Consider the following 23423-nt stretch of genomic DNA (forward strand, 5'->3'; position numbering starts at 1 on the left):
AGGCAGAGACAATATACAGTAATAGTCACCTTACAGACAACACAATAGCACTAAATTCATATCTTATCCTGAATGTAAAGGCTAAATATTCCAATCAAAAGACATAAGGAATCAGAATGGATAAAAAAACAAGACCCATCAATATGCTGTCCACAAGAAACTCAATTTAGACCCAAAGACACCTCCAGATTTAAAGTGAGAGGGTGGAAAACAATTTAACATGCTAATGGACAACACAAGAAGGTTGGGGTGGCAATCCTTGTATCAGATAAATTAGATTTTAGCCAAAGACTATAATAAGAGATGAGGAAAGGCACTATATTATACTTAAAGGGTCTGTCCAACAAGAAGATCTAACAGTTTTAAATATCCATTCCCCTAACATGGGAGCAGCCAACTATATAAACCAATTAATAACAAAATCAAAGAAGCACATCGACAATAATATAGTAATTGTAGGGGACTTTTAACACCCTCCTAACTGCAATGGACAGATCATCTAAGCAAAAGATCAACAAGGAAATAAAGGCTTTAAATGACACACTGGATGAGATGGACATCACAGATATATTCAGAACATTCCATCCCAAAACAACAGAATACACATTCTTCTCTAGTGCACATGGAATATTCTCCAGAATAGATCAGAATAGATCACAGCCTGGGTCACAAATCAGGTCTCAGCTGGTACCAAAAGACCGGGGTCATTCTCTGCATATTTTTAGACCACAATGCTTTGAAACTAGAACTCCACCACAAGAGGAAAGATGGAACTCAAATATATGGAGGCTAAGAGCATCCTACTAAGAATGAATGGGTCAGCCAGGAAATTAAAGAGGAATTAAAACAATTCCTGGAAACATTCAAAACTGAAAACACAACTGTTCAAAATCTTTGGGACATAGCAAAAGGCAGTCCTGAGAGGAAAGTATATAGCAATACAAACCTTTCTCAAGAAACAAGAAAGTTCTCAAATACCCAACCTAACTCTACATCTAAAGGAGCTGGAGAAAAAAAAAAATGAAACCTAAACCTGGTAATAATAAAGATCAGAGCAGAAATCAATGAGATAGAAACCAAAGAAACAGTAGAACAGATCAACAAAACAACTAGGAGCTGTTTCTTTCAAAAAATTAATAAGACTGACAAATCCCCTGCCAGACATACCAAAAAGAAAAGAGAAATGACCCAAATAAATAAAATCATGAATGAAAGAGGAGAGATCACAGCCAACATCAAAGAAATAAAACTATGGGGGCGCCTGGGTGGCTCAGTGGGTTAAAGCCTCGCCTTTAGCTCAGGTCATGATCCCGGAGTCCTGGGATCGAGCCCCGCATCGGGCCCTCTGCTCAACTGGGAGCCTGCTCTCCCCACCCCCGCTCCCCCTGCCGCCTCTCTGCCTACTTGTGATCTCTGTCTGTCAAATAAATGAATAAAATCTTAAAAAAAAAAAAAAAAAGAAATACAATTATGGCCGCCTGGGTGGCTCAGTGGGTTAAGCCTCTGCCTTCAGCTCAGGTCATGATCTCAGGGTCCTGGGATCAAGGCCCATGTCGGGCTCTCTGTTCAGCAGGGAGCCTGCTTCCCCCTCTCTCTCTGCCTGCCTCTCTGCCTACTTGTGACCTCTCTGTCAAATAAATAAATAAATAATCTTAAAAAAACAAAAAAGAAAGACAATTGTAAGAACATATTATGAGCAAATATATGTGGGCACATTTGACAATCTGGAAGAAACAGATGCATTCCTAGAGATGTATGACTACCAAAACTGAACCATGAAGAAACAGAAAATCTGAACAGATCTATAACCAGTAAGGAGATTGAAGCAGTCATCAAAAATCTCCAAACAAACAAGACCCTAGGGCCAGAGGGCTTCCAAGGGGAATTCTACCAAACATTTAAAGAAGAATTCATAACTATTCTCTTGAAACTGTTCTAAAAAATAGAAATGGAAGGAAAACTTCCAAACTCATTTTATGAGGCCAGCATTACCTTGATCCCCAAACCAAAGACCCCACTGGAAAGGAGAATTACAGACCAATATCCCTGACGAACATGGATACAAAATTTCTTATCAAAATACTAGCCAATAGGATCCAACAGTACATTAAAAGGATTATTCACCACAACCAAGTGGGATTTATTCCTGGGCTGCAAGGTTGGCTCATTATCTGCAAATTAATCAATGTGATACAAAACATTAGTAAAAGAAAGAACAAAAACCATTTGAACCTCTCAATAGATGCTGACAAAGCATTTGACAAAGTACAGCATCCTCTCTTGATCAAAACTCGTCACAGTGTAGGGATGGAGGGTACACAGCTCAAGACCATAAAGCCATCCATGAAAAATCCACAGTGAATATCATTCTTAACAGGGAAAAAACTAACAGCTTTCCCCCTAAGGTGAGGAACATGACAGGGCTATCCACTATCACCACTGCTATTCAATATACTACTAGAAGTCTTACAAAAGGAAATAAAGGCATCTGAATCACCAAAGAAGAAATCAGACTCTACTTTTTGTAGATGATATGATACTTCATGTGAAAACCCAAAAGACTCCACTCTGAAACTGCTAGAACTCATATAGGAATTCAGTAAATTGTCAGGATATAAAAATCAATGCACAGAAATCAGTTGCATTTCTATACACCAACAAGACAGAAGAAAGAGAAATTAAGAAGTCAATCCTATTTACAATTGTACCCCAAACCATAAGATACCTAGAAATAAATCTAACCAAAGAGGCAAAGAATCTGTATGCAGAAAACTATAGAGTACTCATGAAAGAAACTGACGAAGACACAAAGAAATGGAAAAACATTCCATGCTCATGGATTGGAAGAACAAATATTGTGAAAACGTCTATGCTACCTAGAGCAATCTACACATTTAATGCAATCCCTATCAAAATACCATCAACTTTTTAAAAAAAATTGGAACAAATAATCCTAAAATTTATATGGAACCTAAAAAGACCCCAAATAGCCAGAGGAATGTTGAAAAAGAAAACCAAAGTTGGTGGAATCACATTTCCAGACTTCAAACTCTATTACAAAGCTGTCATCATCAAGACAGTATGGTACTGGTGCAAAAGAGACACACAGATCAATGGAACAGAATCGAGAGCCCAGAAATGGACCCTCAACTCTATGGTCAACTAATCTTCCACAAAGCAGCAAAGAATGTCCAATAGAAAAGAGACAGTCTCTTCCACAAATGGTGTTACAAAAATTGGACAGCCACATACAGAAGAATGAAATTGGACCATTTCCTCACACCACACACAAAAATAGACTCCAAATGGATGCAAGACCTCAATGTGGGAAAGGAATCCATCAAAATCCTTGAGGAGAACACAGGCAGCAACCTCTTTGACCTCAGCTGCTGCAAATTCTTTCTAGGCACATCGCCAAAGGAAAGGGAAGCAAGGGCAAAAATGAACTACTGGGACTTAAGATCAAAAGCTTCTGCACAACAAAGAAAACTTTCAACAAAACCAAAAGACAACCGACAGGAGAGAAGATATTTGTCAATGACATATCAGATAAAGGACTAGTATCCAAAATCTATAAAACTTACCAAACTCAACACCCAAAGAAAAAATAATCCAATCAAGAAATGGGCAGATGTCATGAACAGACATTTTAGCAAAGACATCCAAGTGGCCATCAGACACATGAAAAAGTGCTCATCATCACTCGGCATCAAGGAAATACAAATCAAAACCACAATGAGATACCATCTCACACCCGTCAGAATGGGTAAAATTAACCAGCCAGGCAACAGCAGGTTTGGGCAAGGATAAGGATAAAGGGGAACCCTCCTACACTGTTGGTGGGAATGCAAGCTGGTGCAGCCATTCTAGAAAATGGTATGAAGGTTCCTCAAAAAGTTGAAAACAGAGCTAACCTACAACCCAACAATTGCATTATAGTGTATTTAACCTAAAGGTACAAAGGTAGTGATCTGAAGGGGCACATGCACCCGAATGTTTACAGCAGCAATGCCCAGAAGAGCCAAACTATGTTAATAGCCTAGATGTCCATCAACAAATGAATGGATAAAGAAGATATGGTATGTACATATACAATGGAATACTATGCCATCAAAAGAAATAAAATCTTGTCATTTGCCACAATGTGGATGGAACTAAAGGGTATTGTGCTACTTGAAATTAATCAGAGAAAGATAATTATCATATGATCTTGCTAATATGAGGAAATCTGAGAGGCAGGGTAGGGGACCATGGGGGAAGGGAAGGAGAAATGAAACAAGACGAAACCAGAGAGGGAGAGAAACCATAAGAGACTCTTTATCATAGGAAACAAACTGAGGGTTGCCAGAAGAGAGGGGGGTTGAAGGGATGGGGTAGCAGATTGATGGTCATTGGAAAGGGTATGTGTTATGGGGAGAAATAATAATAATATATATATACATTAAAATAATAAATGGATATAAGGAGGCTATACTACATGCTGTATAAGATATTATGGCTTATTTAAAATTAGTTAATGAAAATAATAGCTATTCTTTGAAATTTCACACAGTGCAGAATTATGTATGTAGAAAGAGAAAGTTTCCTCACTTTTCTATCTTCTAGGCTTAGCACTATTTGAAGGTTGATGTATACAACTCCAGAATTTTTTGTTTCATAGATAGCTACATCATTAATAATCTGTAACTAAATGAAAATTCAGAGGACAATGTTAAAATAGTATTTTTTGCTAGTGGAATTGTAATGATTTTTAAGTCATTTATTTTTTGGGTATTGAGTTTGATATTTTTTTTTTTAAAGATTTTATCTATTTATTTGAGAGAGAGAGACAGTGAGAGAGAGCATGAGCAAGGAGAAGGTCAGAGGGAGAAGCAGACTCCCCATGGAGCTGGGAGCCCGATGCGGGACTCGATCCCGGAACTCCAGGATCACGACCTGAGCCGAAAGCAGTCGTCCAACCAACTGAGCCACCCAGGCGCCCTAATATTTTTTTTTATAGGTTTTGGTTACTCGCCCTTTATCTGATACATTATTTGCAAATATCTCTCATTCCATAGGTTGCTTTTTAGTTTTGTTGATTGAACACTGGGTTAAATTGAGGGAGACTACAGAGACAGCAGTCAAATGCAATGCTACATAAATTTTGATTGGACTCTGGATTTAAAAAAAAACAAAAAGCTAATGATATTCTGAGGAAATTTGAGTATAGCTTAAAGTGATATTTATTTTTTTTTAAAGATATGGTAATAGTGGTGTGGTTGTGTAGAAAAATATCCTTTCTCTGGGGAAAAACATGCCAAAATATCAGGAGTGAGGTGTCGTACTGCCTGCAGTCAATGTCCAAATGTTTGGCAAAAGAGTGTGTGTATGTATAGAAAGAGATGGGACAGGTGTGGCAAGACATTAATAATTATCTGGGTAAGGGGCAAACAAGTGTTCACTGTACAGCTTTTAACCTTTTATGGGTTTGAAAATTTCTAAAAACAAAAGAATATAAAATTAAAGGGAAACAATTTCTCACAGTGATTGAGAAGAGAACTGAAGAAACAATAGACTTGTATTTACAACTAGTTCTGCTACTTCTTAAAGGTAGAACCTTAAAGCAAGTTATTTACTTTTGATCCTTAAAATGGGTTTTTCTTTTTTTTCCTCTACAATTCACAATACATTTTCAAACTTTACCACACCACTTACAAACTGATTCATATCCATACCAAAAGAAAAGGCAAACAGATGTTATGTTTTCCTCGTTTCTTTACATGAAAGCAAACTTACACTTCCCAGTTTTAATTTGTATAAGTAAATATATGAAAGAAAATATATGAAAGTAAACTCACACTTCCCAGTTTTAATTTGCATAAGTCAAACCAAGAAACAATTCATTAGGTCTACATAAAAATACCAGATTTAGTCTTGATAAGAGAATTGAAAATAACAACACAACTCACACATTGTACAAGTGCCAGCATGATGTGATCAAAACAATGCTGGCTCAGTAGAGCAGAAGGTATGAGTCTAACTCCTGGTTTTAACTAGGAGACTCAGTCAGTTAACTGTCTGCCTTCAGCTTGGGTCATGATCCCTGGAGTCCTGGCATTGAGCCCCACATTGGGCTCCCTGCTCAGTGGGGAGTCTGCTTCTTCCCTCTCCCTCTGTCCTCCTTGCTCCTTCTTTTTTTCTCTTTCTGTCTCCCTTACTCTCTCTCTCTTTAATAAATAAATAACATCTTTAAAAAATAAATAAAATAAAGATACTTATTTGAGAGAGAGAATAAGAGAAAGCACAAGGTGGGGAAAGTCAGAGGGAGAAGCAGACTCCCTGCTGAGCCGGGAGGCCCATACGGGACTTGATCCTGGGATTCCAGGATCATGACCTGAGCTAAAGGCAGTCGTTTAACCAACTGAGCCATCCAGGTGCCTCTAAATTTTGGCTTTAATTTGTATATAATTTTGAGTGAGTCAACAACTTCTTATGGTTTCAGTTTCTTTACCAATAAAAAAAAAAAAAAAAAAGAGGTCAAACCAGATTTCTCCAGTCTTAAGCTGCTCTAAGATTCTGCAAGCAAATGGTAGGTTTTCTTCTCTTACTTCTTATGCATTTTGAGTTTCTTTATTGAGGTTTCTTTTTAACTTTACACTTCATATGTGTTTATCATCATGATATTCCTGGCCTAAACCTCTCTCTCCTCAATCTCAACCTCAACCTCCTCTGTCCTTACCTCAGCCCCATTCTAGCTCAAATGGTAGGGGTAGCCTGAGACGATTTTTAATTGAAATTCAGCACAATTGGTTCAGTTCGCTAACAGTTAATTAGCTAGGTCCATTAGGCAAAAACTTAGGTAGTATTTTGTTAGGTTGTAAAATTTTGTTAGGTTGTAAAATTTTGAAGTTTAAAGACTCCTTACTTCTTTCCTGATTCTTATGGCAGCATCTTGTGTAACCCGAGAGACCGTTTCTTTCATTTTCTCTATATCTTGTTCTTTTTGCTTCTCCTCAAGTAGAGCCTTCAGAAAAATAATCATTTGATGTTATTATAAATCACATCATTATTAATAAAGATAACATAGTAAACGATTAAAAACTTGTCCACTAATCACTTTGTTGAAAGCAAACATCTTATTCTACACTTCTGGGACATCTCCACTTGGAATCTTTGCCTATTATGAATGATACTTATTTTTCCTAACCTTCTCACCTGACCTTGTCCTAAACCTTTATTATTTTACTCTGGTATTTATTTCAGCCAGGGCCATACCTAGAAATCTTAAGAGTTATTTTTCAATTTTTCCTGTAAAAAATGTCATCAAGTCTAGGTATTAAAGTCTTGGAAAAAAATCTCTTGGACTTCCCTTCCTTTCCATTATTTGGTATTATTCAAATTATGTCCCTTGTCATCTAACTCCTTGATGTTTCTATTTATCCAATCATTTTCCTCTCCCAGCTAAAAAAATACTCTTATAATCCCAGTTCTGTTGTCATTCACAACCCATTTCTCTGCTTCTCTCTGGAGGAAAACTCCTCTAAAGTCTGTGGCTTTCACCATCCATAGTCTCCATTAATAATTCATGAGTCAATTTTGAATAACTATCTTATTTGATATATCAGTAGCACTTGAGATAACTGATTACTCTCTTTTCCTTGTTTTACTTTCCTTATTTGGTTTTTAGCATGCCACAGTATTGGTTTTCTTCCTTATTCACTGATCATTCCTTTTTAGTTTACATTGCTGTTTCTTCCTCTTCTCCTGAACTTCTTTAAAAATTATACTACCTGGGGTGCCTGGGCATCTGCCTTCAGCTCAGGTCATGATCCCAGGGTCCTAGGATTGAGCCCTGAGTTGCACTGGGCTTCCTGCTCAGGAGGGAATCCACTTCTCACTCTTCCTCTCCCTCTGTCCCTCTTCCCCTGCTTGTGTTCTCTCACTCTCTCTGTCGCAAATAAAAAAAATCTTTAAAAAAAAAAATTGCACTACACATCAGAGGGAAGATGGGTGGGTGAGGGTGTAGGTGAAACAAGGTGATGGGATTAAGAAGTGCATGTGACATGAAGAGCATTGATGATGTATGGAATTGCTGAATTAACATATTGCACACCTGAAATGAATATAATGCTGTATGTTAACTATGCTGGAATTAAAATGAAAACTGAATTAAAAAAATTAAAATTGTACTACCTAATACTTATGTCCTTTGTCCTATATCTCCACCTGTCCCTTGATGGTCTAATCCAGTCTTCTGGTTTTAAATATCATTTATATGCTGACAACTCTCAAATTTACATCTCTAGACCAAATATCTTTCTAAACTGGGTGATACACGCAACTGATAAATTACTCAACACTACATCTAAAACTAATGATGTACCATATCATATGTTGGCTAATTGAGTTTAAATAAAAAATAACCAAAAAATAATGAATACTGTTATGCTGAAAATAAATAAATTAATTAAAAAAAATAGTAACAAAAAAACCCTACAAATACCTTTCTGGGCCTGGAACTGCTCCAATTTTAGGTATGACTGAATCTCTCTTTTTTAATCATTACATAGTAAGTGGCCCTGTGTTCTGATCCCATTACCTTCCAAAGATACCATCCCCATCTGTTTTTTTTAAAACATTTAACAAATTTCCTCCTGCTTAAATAGGTAAGCTAATGAGAATTAACTGTGTTTTTATTCAAATAGAATAGGGAGGTATATTAATTTCAGGTGTACAATACAATGATTCAACAGTTCTTTTTTTAGAATCATTATTTATTTAATTATTTTTAAGTAGACTCCGTGCCTACTTGAAGTCATGACCCTGAGATCAAGAGTTGTGTACTCTACGGAGCTAGCAAGGTGTTGTGTGCTCTACCGAGCTAGCATAGGCAATGGTTCTATACATTACCCAGTGCTCATCATGATAAGTGTACTCTTAATCCCCTTTACTTATTTCTCCCCCACCTGCTCTCCCTTGGCCACCAGTTTGTTCACCATATTTAACAGTCTTTCTTTTTGTTCATTTGTTTCTTAAATTTTACACGAATAAAATCATACGGTATTTATTTTCCCTGACTTATTTCACTTAGTATTATATCTTCTAGGTCCATCCATGTTGTTGTTGTAAATAGCAAGATATCATTCTTTTACGACTGAGTAATGTTCCATTGTATATAAGCACCACATCTTTATTCATTCATATATGGATGGGCACCAGGTTACTTCCATACCCTGGCTATTGTAAATTATACAGTAATAGCTGTTTTGATGAATAACTTTGTGGGAGAGAATAGGACAATGAAGAAATAGGGAAGCATCATAAAAGAATGATAATAGGTTGTGTTTCATGTCTAATCAGTGGTGAGAATCCTTGACTTTTTGGAAAAAGCAACTGAAGTTGGGAGTCCTATAATAACTATACGTAGGCCAGGAGGGAGCTTAATACTGTAGCCATAAACAGCCTCTTTACGGATCTGTTGACTTTGGACTTGAGTGAAAGGATTTAAGGGATAGGCAATGAATATCACTACTTCTCTGTCCATTGTGTTTTATACAAAATGTTCACCTTTAGTGACCTGAAATTAACAATGCTCATCTGATGAGGCTTCAGAGGGGAAAGGTAAACAATTTTGTCTTGCTCTGAACTGTTCTAGCTAACTTAAGAGTTTAGAGCAATTCCCAAGCACATTATTTCTACTTATTAATTATTTCATTATTATTTCTACTTAAGGCATTTATATATAAGCATATATGCTATGCCTTTCAACCATTCTGAGAGACAGTATTCAACTCACAGATGGAATTATTAGCTTGAAAGGCATGATAAGCACCTTTGCATTCTCACAGATTTGAATATTATTTTTTTATTTATTAGCTTAATATGTGACTTATATAGGTTGTTTTGTTTTTGACAGCCCTCTTGGAAAGCCCTCTATTAGGTAAAAAAGGAAACATAAATAAAGTATTTTCTTTGTACTCCCCATATTTCCCAGTAATTATGCATAATATGTTAGGTATTCAATGAATTTTGGTTAAATGAAGTAATGATTTAGTGATCTCTAAATAAAGGTGGCAAGAACATTAAAAACAAATCTATCCACTTACCGAACTCTTTGAACTATATACCATTATATATATGGAGGTGATAAAAAAAAAACCTATAATAAGTGATAGCACAGGGGCGCCTGGGTGGCTCAGTGGGTTAAAGCCTCTGCCTTCAGCTCCGGTCATGATCCCAGGGTCCTGGGATCGAGCCCCACATCAGGCTCTCTGCGTAGCGGGGAGCCTGCTTCGTCCTCTCTCTCTCTCTGCCTGCCTCTCTGACTACTTGTGATCTCTCTCTGCCAAATAAATAAATAAAATCTTTATAAAAAAAAAAATAAGTGATAGCACAGGAATCACAGTTGTTAGAGGGTTAAAAAAAAACAACAAATAAAAAACCAGTGACATGAAAGTTCCAGTTAATAAATTTTTTTTAAAAGATTTTATTGATTTATTTGACAGAGGGAGAGAGAGAACACAAGCAATGGGAGAGGGAGAAGCAGGGAGCCTGCTGTGGGGCCTGATCTCAGGATGCTGGGATCATGACCTGAGCTGAAGGCAGATGCTAAATGACTGAGCTGCCCAGGCACCCTCCAGTTAATAAATCTTTACAGCTTAATTTAATTCCCAATTAAGCTTCTTCTCTATTAGAGTAATTATGTAGGTGATGAAGGGGAAATAAAGATGAGTAAGATTAATCTGATTCAACCGAATAAAATATAGGGTATACTGCAATAAAGTGCTATAGCAGATTTTTTCAAGTATGAGATTATAGAAGATAAAGATTATTTACATAAGATTTGGAGACATAAAATCTGATATGAAAGCTTTGGGAAAGGGTTGACATTTTATCATACTCTGTTTTATTTTACTTTTTAGTAATCTCTATACTCAACATGGGGCTTTAACTCATGACCAAGAGATCAAGAGTCTCATGTTCGTCTAACTGAGCCATCCAGGTGCCCCCGTTTTATCACGTCTTATGATTAATTCTTACTATGAAAACTATGTCTGTTAATGGAAACATCATTGTGTTCAATAATGATGTTCATTAATATGTTCAATAATAATGAACATCATGTGTTCATTCTGTAATTATTGACTCCCTTATTAGGTCATATGGGTGAAAGTTCAGTATTACATTGTTTGTAAACATGTTTACTAGTTTTCTTACCTGATTTTTTTGAAGGTTAGCTTCTTCTAAAAGCTGCATGCTATTTCTGGCTCTTACAATAGCTTCATATTTTTCATTTTCTAATTCCTTGCACTTTGCGTGTAATTCTCTGGTCTGGTTTTCCAAATGTGCTTTTTGTGTTCTTAATTGGGTGGCTTCTTGGATTGCTACACAGAGTCTAAAAGTAAATAATTACATTGAGAAAGTTAAATTTTTTTTTTAAAGATTTTATTTATTTATTTGACAGAAATCACAAGTAGGCAGAGAGGCAGGCAGAGAGAAAGGGAAGCAGGCTTCCGGCTGAGCAGAGAGCCTGATGTGGGGCTTGATTCCAGGACCCTGGGACTATGACCTAAGCCAAAGGCAGAGGCTTTAACCCACAGCCACCCAGGGCACCCCAAGAAAGTTAAATATTTTTTAAAAGGAAGAAGGAAAATAGTAGATTTACTGAGCATCTATAATAGAACAAACACTATTCCAGTTCCTCTCACGTGTATTTTTCTCATTTGATCTGCAAAAAGCTTTATAAGGTAAGTCTCATTATTTCCATTTTAAAGAACAACAGACCCAGAGAGGTGAAGCATTTGATTAAGGCCACATGGCTAATGAGCTGTGGGGCTGAGACTGAGCCTAGATATCCTGACTCTAAGTTACACTTTCTACAGTATCACAGTGTATTATATAGTTACATGATAATGTTTTAAAGCAACTCCTTAAAGAATGAGTTATTCTTTCTTTTAAACATTTTCCTTTTTTGCTTGGTTTCCTTTACCCAGTCTCTACCCAGGTAACTCATGCTAATTTACTAACATGTATTTTTGAGTATTTTTATCTATGTTCATAAAATCATGTATACATATATACACGTGTACATGCACAGATATTACACATTGGTCCACAGGTTTTAAAACATAATTTGTGTTATAAAAATGAAAATCATAATATATACCCTTTTCTGCATTTTTCTGCCAATTTTTTTCTGATGGGTAATTTGCTTGTTCCTTTATATGAACTCTCTTTTAATATTAAGATATACACCCTCAGCGTGTTCTGTATGCTATAAATATTTTTCCCAAATATACTTTTTTGGCTGTTTCTGCCTGCTGACTCTATTTAAGAAATCTTTACTACACTAAAAATGTTCATTTTAATACAGCTCAATTTGATTTCTTAGATTTCCTCAAAAGATTGCTATACCTTTAATATTTTTACTGGTAAATTTTTTACTGGTAAAAAAAGATTTTACTGGTAAATCTTAAATGCATCCAGAGTTTACTTCTGAGTGTGATGTAAGAGAGAAGTCCAATTTAACTTTTTTCCAGATTAACGGTCAGTTGTATGAATACCATTAGTAACTGAAGAATTGAAATAATCAATAGAACTTCCCTGCTCTAGCACACCTCATACTCTCCCAGTTTTGGGAAATGAGAGGTGGCTAGCTGTATACAGTACATTAAAAAATATCCTGAGATTTTCTTAGACACACAGTGATCTCTTCTTAGAGAATTATTTGGTTAGGTTATATTATAGCTTCATACTAAAAGCAAAAAAACCCTAAAACCACAGTAACAAATTCCCCAAACTCTCAACACTAAAAAGACAAAGCACCAGTGAATGAAAAAAAACAACTTGATTTTAACTCAGTACTATTAGAATCAAAAGGAATTAAAATTCATTATTCAAGAGTTTACTGTTTTAAGTCTTTATTTTTTAGTATTTATTTGTATAGCATAGAATAGCTATAGAAATGAAAATCTACAACCACAGGCTTTTTCTCTAAGGTTAATGTAAAGACGTTCAGGAAAGCAAAAGTACAATCAAAGCAATCAATAAACTGCTGAAAAGTTTAGAAAAATGAAAAGCAAAACCCAAAACCCCTATCACTTAAAAATCACAACTCTTCATCAGAATCTCAAGTTAGTAGTTAAAATCAATTAGTTCTCAACTGCCATGACAAAGAAATTATTTTTATTAATACTTTGAAGAAGAGGAAACAAAAGGTTAAATATACTTTTTTTTCCTTTTGTTCAACAAGCAACAAATTAGCTTTGGATCTATGAGTAGAACTGAGATCTCAATTTTTAATGTGCTCAGAGCAGCAGACTGAGTGTAAAAGGTTCCAATCATACAGAGTAGATTTTTCAGCTAACAATTGTAAACTCTACCTTGTGAAGTATCACACATGATAATTTTCAAGTCTTTTAAGGGAACATTTAACAAAGATTAGGGAACAACAAAAACAACAGAAGATTTTATAGTACACATTTACATTAAGAAACCTACTAAAGAAAACCATAGAATATACTTAAAAAGTAACCCAGACCCTCAAAGATAACTGAAAATTACTGCTCCAGAAGACTCCAGAGAAAATACCTATAATGATTTGAGTATTTTTTTCCTCTTGGGTACCTACTTAGTAAGATAGTTTTTCTGTTTAATTTTTACCCAACTTTGTTTTTCTGCTTTAAGATGTAAAGAACATTTTTGATTTGGGGATTGAGTGACTATGACTGCTTTGGGGAAAAGGTAGACAGAAATGACCTTCGAATACACATTCAAAATAAATCAATGTTTTGAACATGATTTTTTGAAATAAATAATGTCTAATAAATGATATTTAAAACCTATGATTATAGTTTGTTTAGCAGTTATAAAATACATATCCTAGAAAATATCATAAACTGAAACTCCAAATTAGAAAACCTTTTGAAGCTTATAGAGAAAGCTAGATGTATTTAACAATTTACCTTGTTTCTAATTGTTTTATACTAGATTGTAACTGCTGTAAACGCCTATCTGATGCTTCCTCTCTTCCTTGAGCAGACAACATATCCTCCTCCTAGAAAATAAACAAACTGGAAACTTGAGTATGTGAAAATACAATACATCATTATACAACATAAAGAATTCACTCTATAAAGTTATGTAAAATTTAAAATGTAATTTTAAATGTAATTTAAAATGTAAGTTTAAAGAAGGGATACCAATACAGCATTATCTAATCAAGTCCTTAAACATAGACCTAGATGTCTGAGAGCTGTCCATGAAATGTTTCACTAAAAAAAATTCTGTAGCATAGGATTTATGGTATGACTCATTTTACATTAAAAACTTTAAACATATATGCATATACATACACAGAAAAAAGGTCTTTAAGCTACAATTTGTTAACAGTGATTATTTCCTAGAGATTGGACTGTGAGGTAATCTTGCATTATCTCTATTACATATTTTTCTATCTACATTGTGCTTTTCTTTATATTTTTCTATATTATTTGCATTTTTACGAATAGCATGCACTACCTTTATAACTAGAAAAGTAATAAGGTTGAATTTTCAAACAACTAAAAAGGAAAATAAGCAATAACAGTTTGGAAATAAATCATGCACATACTGAAAAGGGGGAAGAGAACCTCACTATTATTTTTATATTAGAAAAACAATCTAAAGTTGTTGCATATAAATTTATACCAACATTTCAAAGTATTTCTGTAGTGCAAATCTAACAAAACAAAGCAGGGATTTGTATGCAGATAATCTGCCTTCAGAATAAGCTCTTTTACCCCTGGGGATCAAAATATATGTTTATAAAAAATAAAAAAAATTAAAAGTAAAAAAAAAATGTGGATATACAGCATCTCATTATAATCATAGAATATTTCTTCTCTGACCTAGCAATACTTTGAAATAAATAGGTCTGATTTGTACCACCTTTAGAAAAAATCCTGTTTATCCTTTCTTGCCTTTTGTTATGTTACATATTTTTTTACATACTATTTTAATTCTATTGAATTTTAGCTATATCTCTCTAAGTTTTAGTAACTGCTCTAGAGATTATAATATGTATCTTTAACTCATCCCAATTTATTTAGAGTTAATATTTAGTTCAGAAAAAACACTGGAGTCTTGCAGCAATGTATTTATTTCCATGTACCATCCTAGTCCTGAGTACCATTGTTATGTTATATCTGCATACTTTATAAATCCATCACATAGGCACAGATCACTAAACTCTACCTCTGAAACTAATCATACCCAATATGTTAACTGAAATTAAATTAAAGAAAAGAATCCATCACGTACACTGCTCAATTCTGCTTTGAAGCAGTCATATCTTTTAAGGTATTAATTAAAGAAAAAGATGCACAAAAATTATTTCATATGTACATTAGTGTGCTCTTACTTTCTTCCTATATCTGAGTCACCATCTGGTGCCCTTTCCTTTTAGCCTGAAGAATTTCTTTTGGCCTTCTTTGAAGAACAGCTCTGCTAGTGACAAATTTTCTGTTTCGTTTATCTGAAAATGCCTTTATTTTACTCTCATTTTTGAGGTACAGTTTTACTGGACATAGAATTCTTAGTGAGCATTTTTTCCCTTCAGCATTTCAGATATATTATTCCAATGTTTTCTGCTTCCATGTTTCTTGTAAGAAGTCAGTCATTACTCTTATCGCTGTTCCTCCATTCGTGATGTGTAGAAATAATTTTCTTTGTGTTTATCCTACCTGTTTTCCACCAAATTTTGGAGGTTTCCAGCCATTACTTCTTTAAACATCTTTTCTGCAATTCCAATTACACTTCTGTTGGCTTGCTTTGTATTTTCCAACAGATCTCTGAGGTCTTGTTCATTTTTCTTCCATTTTTTAATTTTATTTTGAAGATTTTTATTTAGTTATTTGACACATAGAGAGAAAGAGAGAGAAAGAGCAGAAGAAGGGGGAGTGGTAGGCAGAGGGAGAGGGAGAAGCACGCTCCCTGCTGAGCAAGAAGCTGTATCCTAGGCTCCATCCCAGGACCTTGGGATCATGACCTCAGCTGAAATCAAGAGCCAGCTGCTTAAGTGATGGAGCCACCCAATGCCCCACATTTTTCTTTCAGTTTTTAAACTTTTTTTTGGATAGGAAAATTTTTGTTGCTCTTTTTTTTTTTTTTTAAAGATTTTATTTATTTATTTGACAGACAGAGATCACAAGTAGACAGAGAGGCAGGCAGAGAGGGAGAGAGGAGGAAGCAGGCTCCCTGCTCAGCAGAGATCCCGATGAGATACGGGGCTTGATCCAAGACCCTGAGATCATGATCTGAACTGAAGGCAGAGGCTTTAACCCACTGAGCCACCCAGGTGTCACTGTTGATCTGTCTTAAAGTTCACTGTTTATTTCTTCTGCTTTTTCCAATCTGTTCTTGAGCCCATCTAATTAAATCTTTATTTTGTTTTACTTTTAAACTCCAGAATTTCTATTTTTTTAAATTATTTTCTATTTCTCAGTTAACATTCTCTGCTCCATCACTAAAGCTTTATTTTACTTTAATACACGTTTTCTTTAATTCCTTGAACATACTTAAAACCACTTATTTGAAGTCTTTGTTTGCTATATCCAAGAGCTGGGTCTGCTGAGAGTGAATTTCTACTGACGGCTTCCCCTATCCCAACCCCATCAGTCACACTTACCTGCCTAGAAAGTTCTGGTTGAAAACTGGATAATACAGATAATGCAATGCAGTTACTTTGGATTCTGTTTTGTTCTTCAGGATTATTGGCTTATCTGTTCAAGGAGGCAATTTTATCTTGCATCCATTCAAACTCGAATGTTTCCCCTACAGTATGCAGCAGCTACCATCTGTAATCAGTTCTTATTTCTTTCCACAATTGCTTTTTTAGCTAGGCTTCTTGGAAATTCTCCTGTGCCTACATACTTTAAGGATCAGTCAAGTGTGGCAGGGGTAGGGCTCATCCTCTTCATGATTTTGTTGCTCTTGGGAGATTCCCCTGTAATTTTAAGCTGCTCTGCTTGCTTTGGGCTCTGTCCTCTGGAACTTCAAACATTAAGGCTTTAGCTTTCTGTTGCTTGAACAGCATACATTTCAGGAATGCAATCAATTATAAAAAGCAGCAAACTTAAATATATAATTCCATATAGCTCTATCTTTTAAGAGTAGTTTTCTTTCAGGTCACTGCCTACCTGTTCACTGAACCCCTCCCTCACCCTTAATATGCATACTCTGGCTGTCAGCCATGGATCTGGTCAGAGTTTATACTCAGAATTTAGGTTTCTCTCTCTGTTTTTTGTTGTTCTTGTTCTCTTGCTGCCAGTATTTCTTCTTTAAATTTTCAGCTGCTTCTCCAACCTTAAACTTTGATCTTGGCTATTTAAGTCCATAGAAAGCTGTTATTTTCTGAAGCCATAGCTATGGGGGTTGGCGAGAACATTCGGGCCAGAAATTCAAAAAATTTACCATTTGTATCTCTTTCAGGGTCTTTCTGTTTTTGGGTGTGTCCCAGGATTTTAAAGAATGTATCCAAATTTATAACTGTTATCTATGGGAAATTTTACAAAAGCCTTTAAGGAATCCATCATTAGAAATCTATAATCAACTTTGACAGATTAGGAAATAAGACTTAGAATATTTACACAGCTAGTAAGTACCACAGCTATAATTTTTAATAATTAGATCCACCTAAATCTAAAGCCTGACATTTCCTTGACACCTTCCTGAAATGTCCTTATTACACATAAAAAACAAGAGTTTCTTATGCCAATAAGTATTTCCACAAATAACACAAAATGTAGTATTAAATGCTTCTTTTCACCTATGTATTACCAATTAATCAAACTTGATCTAGCTTCAATGTCTTTCAGTAATGATGTGTTCAGGAATGACTACAATGTTTTACTGATTCAGGAGAAAGTGAATGGAAGTAAAGTAATTTCCAAAATTATAATTTGGCTTCCTAATTTCATATTTTATATTTAGAGAACAATAAAATGATTTTAATTTGCTTTCCAGCAACCCTCTTTAACACCTAATCCAAAATAGTTTAATAATAAAATTCAGAGAACACTAAGTTAAAGGCTTCCAGTTGTCTTAGAAATAGGAAAATACCTTCTTTTGGATTTGTCCTTGAAGATCTTCCGTCAAGATAGTCAACTCTTTCACTTTGGCTACTGCAACTGTCAGATCTAACTTGCCTTGCCTACAATAGAAAGTAAATTAATAAACCCTCTCATAGGGCATAAAGAATTTAAAAAGCTAGAAAAGATATCTAAATTTGGTAAAATTGGCAATAACTCTTATGCACCTAAAAATGGATCTAAGGGGTAGATACCCGAAAGACTCCTTTATTACTGATAAAATGCATGTGGAAGAGTAAAGAAGAAAAATATAGGTGAAGGGCATGGGTATAAAGTGGGAGTCATTAATACTTTATTTGGATAAATTATATTTCATAATCAAATGATTCATATTTCATGAGAAAGCACTTTATCATCTTAGTAAATCACCTAACAAAAATGGCACTGCTAAGCAGAATATAGTTATAACTTCCTGAATTTACAGAGTTAAAGAAGTAGCACTGATTGGCTTTTCTATCAAAATGAACCAAAGCTTCAGTGCTTTGATTTAAAATCTCCTTCAAGGTTAGAGAGAATTTCAAGATTGCAGTTACTATATGAATCCATAAATAAACCTACCATTTATAACACTTTGTATATTTTAAAAGGAAAAACTTGAGTAAGATATTCAAGTAGTAATGATAAAATTGAGTAAACTCTAAGAAAGCATAACAACCACACTGATTTGGTTTTCCTGTCTTCAGACAGGGATAACAATGTTCTACTTATCTCATGTGTTGCTGAACAAGTCAAAATACATACTGTATATTAAGGTGCACTATAAACTACAAACAAATGTAAGGCCACAGCATGATTAAGAAAAAAAAAAAAAAAAAGATCAGTTAGAGACATAATCAGAATAGGGTGCAATATGGTAAACTCCAGAGTCAGGAACCTAGTTCTGTCACTGACTAGTAATGTGGCCTAATACAATTCACCTGACACAAAGTATCTCAGCTATTTTATGTCCAAAAACAGGGAGGTGGATTGGACAATCTGCAAAGACCAAAACCCTATAATAGTTGGTCTCCTGATTTCCAATTTTCCTAATGATTCTAATTCTAAATTGTCTTTAATTGTGTATTCCATTTCCACTTCATGGCCCAACCATTGGTCCCATCATTACTTCCCAGGACTATTCCAGTGGTTTTCAAACTGAAGTCTTCACTGTGGGTCTCCTCCTTAATTCAATTTCTATATAACCTGCAAATTAAGGTTTTCTACTGGTAAAAATTCTTGTTTAATAACACTTTCTGGATTCCCTATTTCTTTGGGCACAAAATCAACACTCTGCATGGCATGTAAGGCTAGCCATCATTTGGCCTCAAGGAGTCTCATCTCTTGCCAATTCCCTTCATGTTAATTATTTTTTCAGGTGTAACAAAGCACTAACTCACTGTTTCTTAAAACAGATCCTTGTCTACTTTTTGACATGTTTGACTGGGCTAAACTTCTTCCTTGTTTTCTCATATATTCCTCAAAAATTTTCAAGACGTAGATCAAGACTCCTCATCTCCAGTCTTCCCTAACTTCTCCTAGGCAATAGACCTTATAATGCCAGCCTGCATAATACATAATACTTTGTACATTAACACTGACTTCCTTGTGGAATTGTGAGTTTATTAAAAATGTATATTCCATATTTAAGAACATATGCAATATAAGATCATTAAAGGCAAGAATCACATTTTAATAATTTTAAATACTCAGGAGATAGCACAGTACCTGGCATATATATGGCAGACATGTAAATATGTCACAAATCAATGAAAAAGCATAAAAGGAAAGGAGATAAACAGTAACAGGTATAATCTATATCTTGATATTTTACTTTAGATCCTGCATACCCAATTTGATATTTATGTATATTTATGTGTATACATGATATAGAAATATTCATAAAACTATATATAAACCATATAAAACTATATTATATACAAATTATATATTATACATAATATAGAAATCACTAAAATTTTATATGTAATATACAAATTATATATAATTATAAAAACATATTATAGATAATGTATAAAATATATAAAAATAATATATCATAAAATATAATATATATATAAACATATATATAATATATAAAAATAATATATCATATATTATATACCTTGTTTCACAAGATAGAAATGAACTAAATACTTTTACTTCTGGCATGAAATACTAAAAAATATTCTAGGATAAAAATTGTAAGGTCTGGGGTACCTGGGTGGCTCAGTGGGTTAAGCCTCTGCCTTTGGCACAGGTCATGATCTCAGGGTCCTGGGATTGAGCCCCACATTGCGCTCTCTGCTCAGCAGGGAGCCTGCTTCCCCCTCTCTCTCTGCCTACTTGCGATCTCTGTCAAATAAATGAATAAAATCTTAAAACAAAAATGTAAGGTCTGTCCTCTGGACCTCACTCCACCACCACAAAAGCCATGTAAATTGGGCCAATCAATTAACCTTTCTGAGTCTCAGAATTGTAGCTGTAAAATACAGATTAAGAACAATTTTCCTGCATAGCTCACAAAATTAACATAAAGTTCAAATAAATTAATGCATATTAAAGCACTTTTATAAACTTTATTGTAGTTGATACAAATGCAAACTATTATCATAATTTTGCCTTTTTAAAGGCAAATTGCATGATAGAGCTAGATTACAGCCAAGAAAGCTTTGGGATGCTTGAATTTTTAGCCTTAACTCTTGGCCAAAAAATGGAAAATAGTATTTATGATGTGCTGCTTAAAAAGTATGAATCTCACCTGGTAACCCCCAATCAGAATTTGTCTCCTGATGGTTTTCCCCTAGTACTAGGTAGACAACAAGGATGGACTATGTGAGTAGAGGGGAAAAAAAGACACATCTTGGTAACTGAACCTGGAGACAAAGCATGTCTTTGTTTAAAGACCCTAGGGATGCTTGTGGCTGAATGTCACCTATACCCTGTATGCCTGTTTATGCTTTTTTTTAACTGCATGAAATTAAAAAAAAAAAAAAAAAAAAAAGCCTTATGTGAGTATGCTCTGCAGAAACTTGTCAGTCCTTCAAATATTCACACTTGTAAAACCTTTGAAGGAATCAACAAAAATAATACTAATTTTATTTTCTGAAGGATGTTTAATATCTATGTGTTTATACTATTTTATATGCAAATGTCTTAGATATATGTCTGCTTATGGACATAATTTTATAAAAGTCAAAAATAGTTTCCTTTTTGGAAAAACACATTTGCTAAAAAAGAAATAAGAATAACTAAATGCTAACAATTTTAATGTTAAAACTACACTTATATTTACTTTTTGCTCCAAAGGAATATTTTTTAAATGCATAATATTTCATTTTCAGGTACACTTCCTTGTCAATTTAAAATTTCTGGGATTTGATTAGCAGAGAGGAACACAGCTGCGAAGTAAGAGGACCCTAGGCTTATCTTGTCCCACAAACACAACTAGCTAACTATCAAATCATCCTAAATATCCCAGAAATTGACCTGAAGATTGACAGAAGAAACTCCACAACTAAAGGGAGAGAAGAGACCACATCAAAAAAGGTAAGAAGTGCAGAGATGAGGCTTAGGGGTGCTACAGAGGGGAAGGGGCTGTGGTCAAGGAGAAGGACAAGAGAAGGGGGAATTCACAGAGGAACATACAAGGAGAATATTTCCTCAAAGCCTTTGGCTTAGAAAATGAAGGGCTGAATTTTGCAGGTTCTTGGAACCAGCTGGGCTTGAAGCACTGGAATTTTAAGTTTTGGTGGGCTTTACTGGGATAGAGCCTAGAGGGCACTGTGCTGCTCTTAGAGAGAAGACAGGCAAACAACTGGGAGCAGGCAGCAGGGGAACAGTGATCTGCAGAATGTATGAGGCACACATTGGGGAGATTATTTGCTCTTCTCATAGTGCATCTCTTATAGGCAGCATTCACTGACACACCTTTCTGAATTGGCTGGTGCCAATTCCCTCCCCCACTCCTCAACATAAATACAGAGCCACCTGAGGGAAGCAGCACAGCATGAATATTGGCTGCCTTAATTGCTTATACCAAACCCCAATCCCTTGAGCTCTGGTGGGACTGCCCTTCTTAGTCAAGCTTGCCTCTGTTTCAGTGTGGTGGGCCCCTACTCCAGTAGACCAGCACAGTCCCCTTCCCGCACCACATCTCCAGATCAGAGGGTTTTACAGGGCCTCAGTTCTGGTGGAGGTGATGTCAGGTCCATTTCATAGGCAGACCAGAGCACACCTCATTTAAACACTACATTCAGTCACGGACGGAATACTGCCCACAGGAGGCTAGGAGAGCCTCTGCAGATGACTGGCCTAAAGGACAGAGCAGCCAAAACACAAAAGCAGAGCATACTCAGTACACACTGGAGCCACTCCCTGAAGTGCCAGATTTCTTCTTCATAAGGCCAGTACTTTCAGAAGCAGGAGACATAGCTGGCTTTTCTAACACATAGAAGAAGGCAGAGATTAGACAAAATGATAAAATGGAGGAATTTGTCCCAAATGAAAGAAAAGTATACTATGGCCAGATATCTAAGGATAACAGATATAGGTAACATGTCTGATGAAGAATTTAAAGCAACAATAATAAGGATACTTAATAGGCTTGAGAAAAAGAGAAGACATCAGTGACACTTACCACAAGAACTGAAGAGTTAAAAAAGAATCCACCAGAGATGAAGAATACAATAAATGAGATTGGAAAAAGTAGTGATGCAATAAACATCAGGTTGGAAGACACAGAGAAGTGAACTAGTGATCTGGAAGACAACAAAATGGAAAATAATGAAGCTGAATAAAAGAGAGGAAGAATCCTGCAACATGAGAACAGATTTAGAGAACTCAGCCACTCCATCAAACGTAATAACATTCATATTATAAGAGTCTGAGAAGAAGAGAGGGAAAAGGTGGCAGAAAATTTATTTTAAGAAATAAAAGCAGAAAACTGCCCTAATTGAGGGAAGGAAACAGACATCCAGATACAGGAGACACAGAGAACTCTCATCAAAATCAACAAAAGCGGGCCAACACCAAGACATACTGCACTTAAATTTGCAAAATACTGTCATAGAGGAAAAAATCTTAAAAGCAAAAAACAAAAGAAGTCCTTTGCTTATAAGAGAAATGCTATAAGGCTGGCTGGAGATCTCTCAACAGAAACTTGGCAAACCATAAGGGAGTGGCATGATATATAGTCAAAGGGCTGAATGGGCAGTATCTGCCACCAAGAATACTCTATCCAGCAAGGTTACCATTCAGAATAGAAGGAGAGATAGATTTTCCCAGTCAAATAAAAACTAAAGGAATTCATGATCAATAAACCAGCCCAGCAAAAATTAC

At 35.3% G+C, this 23423-nt stretch overlaps 1 protein-coding gene across 4 annotated transcripts in view; it reads right to left on the reverse strand.

The window, feature by feature from the left end:
* SCLT1 (sodium channel and clathrin linker 1) overlaps window positions 1-23423 on the reverse strand; it is a 175766-nt gene that overhangs the window by 77844 nt on the left and 74499 nt on the right. For all 4 annotated transcript variants that reach the window (XM_059378370.1, XM_059378371.1, XM_059378369.1 and 1 more), the window contains exons 10-13: window positions 18079-18169; window positions 13944-14035; window positions 11197-11374; window positions 6905-7003 (exon numbers count right to left, since the gene is read on the reverse strand). In XM_059378370.1, coding sequence (XP_059234353.1) covers window positions 6905-7003; window positions 11197-11374; window positions 13944-14035; window positions 18079-18169 — 460 coding nt within the window. The remainder of the gene's footprint in view (window positions 1-6904; window positions 7004-11196; window positions 11375-13943; window positions 14036-18078; window positions 18170-23423) is intronic.

Source organism: Mustela nigripes, chromosome 1, assembly GCF_022355385.1.
Source record: "Mustela nigripes isolate SB6536 chromosome 1, MUSNIG.SB6536, whole genome shotgun sequence".
NCBI classification, from domain to species: Eukaryota; Metazoa; Chordata; class Mammalia; order Carnivora; family Mustelidae; genus Mustela; species Mustela nigripes.